General features: G+C 40.4%; 1 protein-coding gene across 1 annotated transcript; it reads left to right on the top strand.

The window, feature by feature from the left end:
* Nucleotides 1-4343: 4343 nt before the first annotated feature.
* Nucleotides 4344-5291, top strand: LOC111892969 (uncharacterized). The gene has a single exon (XM_023889046.1). The coding sequence runs from the start codon at nt 4344-4346 to the stop codon at nt 5289-5291; it is 948 nt and encodes a 315-aa protein (XP_023744814.1).
* The last annotated feature ends 588 nt before the right edge of the window (nt 5292-5879 follow it).

Here is a 5879-nt window from a genome sequence, read left to right as displayed (position 1 = left end):
AGGGGCAAGCTGGGACCCTGATATATTGGTCCATTCCGAGTGATTGCGAGGGTAGGCAGGGTAGCCTACCGGTTGGAGCTACCTGCCGAGTTGGGTCAGATTCATGACACCTTCCACGTATCGCAGCTGAGGAAGTGTATGGCCGATGAGTCGGCAGTGGTGCCATTAGAGGATATTCAGGTGGATGCGAGCCTTAACTATGTTGAGAGGCCGATCGCGATTTGGGATAGGAGGATCAAGATTTTGCGGAACAAGGAGGTGTCATTAGTTCAGGTCCAGTGGCAACATCGGAAGGGGTTCAAGCCGACTTGGGAGCCGGAGTTAGAGATGCGTGAGCAGTATCCAAAGTTATTTGCTGAGTGAGACTTCGAGGACGAAGTCTGATTTTAGTTGGGGTCTACTGTAACATCCTGTTTCCAGGTATATTAATTTATGTTGTATTTCTTTAATTATGTAAGGTGACTCGATGAGTTGGTGCTTAGACTCGTCGAGTATGGTCGCGACTGGATGACGTGGTTAATGAGGGGACTCGACGAGTCAGGGGAGTGACTCGCCGAGTCAAAGCTGACGAAAGAAACCCTAGTTTCTCGGGTTTGGAACCTATTTAAAGGCCCTTATGGCCTTCATTTGCGGCTACCAGTTCATAGAGAGAAACCCTAGAGTGCTTGAACATTTTGAGAGAGAAAGGAAGCCATTCTTGACCTTTGTGGTGTTGTTTAGCAAGAAGAAGGAGGTCCTAGCCAAGAGGAAGCAAATAAGGTTGCTATTCTGTGGATTTGAAGCTAAGATCATCAAATTTGAGGTACCATTTCGATTCATCTTCTAATTTATGAAATATATATGGATTTAGCGTTTCATATGCCCTTTGTTGGGTTGAATTGATGTCCAAATAGTCCTTTCTGGTGATGAGGCTTTGGATATGGATCCATAGAGGTCCAGGGAGCCTTACTCATCAAGCTTTATAAAGAGAAATGGAGGTTAGGACCTTGGGTTGAGGTATTTGGGGCTAAATCATCATATATGGTCATATAGATGTTGCATGTGCATCAAGATAGAGACTTTACGTGATTATTGAGCTTGGGAAGGTTAGATCTAAGGATTAGAGGAACAGATCTGACCTCAGGAGGTCTTTTGAGTCTAGCATGGCATGAACTTGTCGAGTCCAGGAACAGACTCGACGAGTAGGAGCGGGTTTTCCCTGTGGATCACAACGTTGATGACTCGCCGAGTTGAGGGAATGACTCGTTGAGTCAGAGGGGATTTAGAGGACTTGAGTTCACGACTGAACTCGCCGAGTCAAGAGCCGGACTCGACGAGTTAGGACGGGTTGTCCCGCGATTCACGATCAGGGACGATTTGAAGAGTGGAGGGTTGACTCAGTGAGTCAAGTAAGTGTCAGGATTATGAAGGACACGTATAGACTCGCCGAGTCATATTCATGCACTCGACGAGTCTGGTCAAAGTTTGACCGTTGACTTTTGTTGACTTTTAGGGTTTGGTCAACAATTGGACTAGTGGACTGTTTGAAGGGTAAAATGGTCTTTTAGCCTTCTTAGAGGACATGTGAGAGTCTAGTCTAGCCTGGAGAGCTGTTATTAATTGAGACGGTTGTTTATGTTTTAGGCAACGACTAGATCAATATATACACGAGCGAGATATTATCCGAGATATCTGAGGTGAGTCTTTACTCTATACTTTACCTTGAGTGATAACTAGAGTTATGTGACAGAGTTATTGTATGCTATCTATGTGATGTGTGGCACTACATTATTTCTATGTGATTTATGTTGTGTGTATATCAGAGTTAGGAGCGGAAGGTCCACAGAGCTAGGACTAGAGGGTCCACAGAGTTAGGGCCCAAGGGCCCACAAAGTTATAGCCTCGAGTGGCTAATATGTGTTATGTGTGGTATTTTGGGGAACTCACTAAGCTTCGTGCTTACAGTGTTTTGTGTTATGTGTTTTAGGTACTAGTGAGGATCGTGGGAAGGCGCCGGCATGATCGGTACACACACACGCGGAGTTTTATATATGTTATGATCTTGGGATTTTGACTTATGTTTGGATACATGAAATAATGAGTTTTATAATATTCTGGAATAAATTGTTTTTAAAATGTGAAAATTTGTTTGAAATTTTACGGTGTTACATGTACGGTTAAGAGTGTGAAGTTAAGTGTGTGGTTAAGAGTGTGCGGTTGTGAGTGTGTAGTTGAGTGTGCGGTTGAATGTGTACAGCTGGAGTGTACGGCTGGGAGTGTATGGCCGTAAACTCCTTAGTTGCTTGAACTTCTTAATTTTAAGTGTTTTTCTTGTTAAGTGTTCGATCTATTCATTTCTGAAAAGCCAAAGATAACAAACAAAATTGAATCTCAAACCACATTTGGTCATCAAGAACTGGATGCTATAATGGGTACCACCTCACACATTCCTAGACTATTATCTGCTGAGGGATTTCTAGAATGGAAATACCGCATAGAGAAATATATCAAAATGAAAGACTTCAAAATTTGGAGAAGTATTTTAAGAGGACCAGTTCGTATCACTACAACACTTGAAGATGAAACAGTTGTTGATAAACCGATTGAGCATTACACCGATGAAGACTTTGAAAGGATTAACTAGCAAGAAAAAGCACTGGCTACCCTCACGATGGCTTTGTCCCCTGAGATTGCACAAGGATTTAGAGAATAGACTTCAGCAAAGGCTCTATGGGAAGCTTTGATTGAAGTATATGAAGGGAATGAGGATACGAAACAAAGCCGTCAAGACATGCTGAGACAGAAGTTCAATATGTTTAATCACATTATTGGAGAATCTTTGGAAGTTCAATTGCAACACTTTATCACACTCACCACTGAAATGAGTTCCGCTGAGGTTTCACTTGCCAAGATCAGAAGTCAACAAGAAGTTGTTTAATTCTCTCCTAAAGACATGGGATGTGAATGTTGTTGTCATCAAGAAAAGCAAGAATCTAAATTTACTTAGTTTGGCTGAACTTATGGCCATTATTAAAGCCTGTGATCTTGATGATAAACAACGATAGATTAATCATGTGAATTCCTACTCGACTGCTAATCTTGGGATTTCTTTAAATAATGCTTTTTCATCTTTTACTTCTTCTCCAAGTCAAGATTTTGCTGTTCAACAACCTTAGAATCAAACCTTTGTTGCTCCATCAACTGCACCATTTGTTGCTTCATCATCTATGTGTCATCCACAAAGTCAGTCTTTTGTTGTTCCACAAGTTATTTCCTCTTCCAAAGCACCAGTTATGGTTCCTGCTACAAATCCTAAAAAAAGTGATGAAAACTTAGCTCTTGCTACTGGACTTGTAAATTGCTACAATGCTTTTGTAGCTGGAGAGATTCCTCCTCAACTCTCATTTGCCGATCTAGATCAAATTCATCCAAAAGATGTGGAAGAAATGGATATTACTTGGCAGATAGCAATGACAGCGTTCAGGGAAAAGTAATTTGCAAAGAAGATGGGAAAGAACAACTGGGGGATGAATGCTGACAAGAAGGTAGGGTTTGACAAGGGAATGTTGCATTGTTACAATTTCCATGAGCCAGATCATTTTGCTCGTGAGTGTCCAAAGCCAGATAGAAGGGTAGCAATGATAGAACAATGGTTCCAGTGGGAAATAGTCGTGGAGGTGCTGCTATCAACAGTGAAACTGCTAATCTGGCAGTGGTTGGTTAGTCTTTTGACTGGGAGGACCAGATTCAGGAAATGAATATTTCAGGACCTGAAAATGCTCATCTCGCCCAAATCAATGATGTTGTTGAAGGAGAAGCTGAAACAGACCCAGAAGCAGAAATGATGGAACTCCAATTTGCATTCATGGTTCAAACCTCGCCGGAGCCTGCAAAATCGGAGGTTAGTGAAACTGCTTGTTCCCAATCTTGTATTAAGACTATCAAGTTTTTGCGTGATCAAATCGAGCTGATTAAAAGAGAAAATGAGAATCTAAAATATGAGAGATATATTATTAGAAAAGAACAAAAACCATTAAAAGAAATATTAGAGGCCAAAACTAAGGACTTCAGGAAATTGCAAGAAGATTACAACAACAAGTGTGTAAACTATGATCACATTAAAAGCAAACTTGTTGTTGTAACTACAGAACTTGACACATTGAAAATTCGTTTTGAAAATGTTGATTTTAATTTTAATAAGTTCGATGTGTCAAGTGAAATGGTTGCAAAAATAATTGAAAAACAAATGTAGTGGAGAGACCAAAAGCAAGTAGGAATAGGATATGAGAGTGTCCCTCCTCCATTTAATCACAACTATATTCCTACTCCGTTTTCCCAAGAAGAAAATTGATAGAGAACCATACATGATTTATGGTAACCCAGCTACTAAACAACCAATAGGTCCTAGTTCTAGGGTTTTGGATACTAACTTTTCTACTTCGAATGCAGTTGTGTCAGTAAACCAGGGAAAGCAAGGAGATGAGAAGTCTGAGTCTAATAAATTGGTGTCTAAGTTTGGTGTTCCCATTTGTGATGAGTTTGTGTCTAATGTTAAGATTGATGTTTTTTTCTGTGATGATGTGATGTCAAACTTAAATGCTTCTGATGTTTCTAATGTTGTTTTTGTAAAATCCACTGAATCTGATGCTAACACATCCACATCTTCTACATCCGTCACACACTCTAACTCATGCAATTTCACATGTGGGAAGGTTAGAAAGTTCCATAAGAGCATTAGATCTGAAAATGGCAATACCAGGTCTAAAAATAATAAGCAAATTTGCTTCAACTGTGGTACTGCCGGCCACATTGCTCGAAATTGTCCTAATAGGGCATTTGTGCATTTTTCCTCTCCAAGGAAAGAGAATAAGTCTCAAGGAAGGTCTTTAACTAGAAATTCCTCGAGATCTCGCCCTCGACATGATGATTGGAAGGTTAATCATAACAAGAAAAGGGACAATTTTCAAACGAATAAACAAGATTTCAATAATAAAGTCTCAAATAGTTTGCCACAATTGAACAACGCTAAGCCAAGGTCGGTTTCGTCAAAGAGCGTCTATGGATCTTCAACCACTTCTGGTGGAAAATCCAAATGCTCAAAGCAAACTGAAAAGAAAAATGTTTCAAAATCACCCGTGACTTTTAAGAAACCTAAATATCAGTTGGTGCCCAAATTAACTTCCAACCAATCATCATCATCCTCTGAAAGTGTCTTAAATGATGATTTAAAATCAAAAGGTTCAAAAGATAAATATGTGATCGTAAAGGGTCAACCCAGGAAAGTAATGACCAGGGTCCCTAAATCTAAATGATCCAGCTCATTTTGCAGGGACAGTTGTGGAGGAATGTCGTCAGACCTTGGTATGTAGACAGCGGCTACTCCCGGCATATGATAGGAGACATCTCCCAATTAAATGACATTCAAACTTTTAATGGGAGATTCGTTTCCTTTGCGGGCGGAGAAGGCGAAAAAATCACTCAGAGAGGAACTGTGACAAATGAAGTGTTGAATTTCGAGAACGTCAACTATGCTCTCGAGTTAAAGCACAGCTTGTTGAGCGTCTCTCAGATTTGCGCCAAGGGTTATTCAACGCATTTTACTGATAAAGAGTATCTGATCTTGAAGCCAGACATTTTCATCCCGGATGAGTGGATTCTTGTTAAATCAAAGCGGGATGGAAATGCATATATCATCGACATGAATAGCAACATTCCTAAACTAGTCACCTGCCTCTTTTCAAAAGTATCAGAACAAAATGCTATGCTGTGGCACCGACGACTCGGTCATGTGAACGCTAAGAATTTGAATCTTCTTGCTAAAAAATGAAATGGTGCATGGCCCGCCTGTCAGAGACTACATAACATTTGAAAAGTGTGTGTCATGTGCCCAGGGAAAGCAT

The sequence above is a fragment of the Lactuca sativa genome, chromosome 9, assembly GCF_002870075.4.
Source record: "Lactuca sativa cultivar Salinas chromosome 9, Lsat_Salinas_v11, whole genome shotgun sequence".
Classification (NCBI taxonomy): domain Eukaryota; kingdom Viridiplantae; phylum Streptophyta; class Magnoliopsida; order Asterales; family Asteraceae; genus Lactuca; species Lactuca sativa.
Note: the sequence above shows the minus strand (reverse complement) of the source record. Positions and strands in the feature narration are given on the sequence as shown.

Coding starts and splice junctions, on each gene's coding strand:
- LOC111892969 (XM_023889046.1), top strand. CDS start 4,344: ATGATTTATGGTAACCCAGCTACTAAACAACCAATAGGTCCTAGTTCT.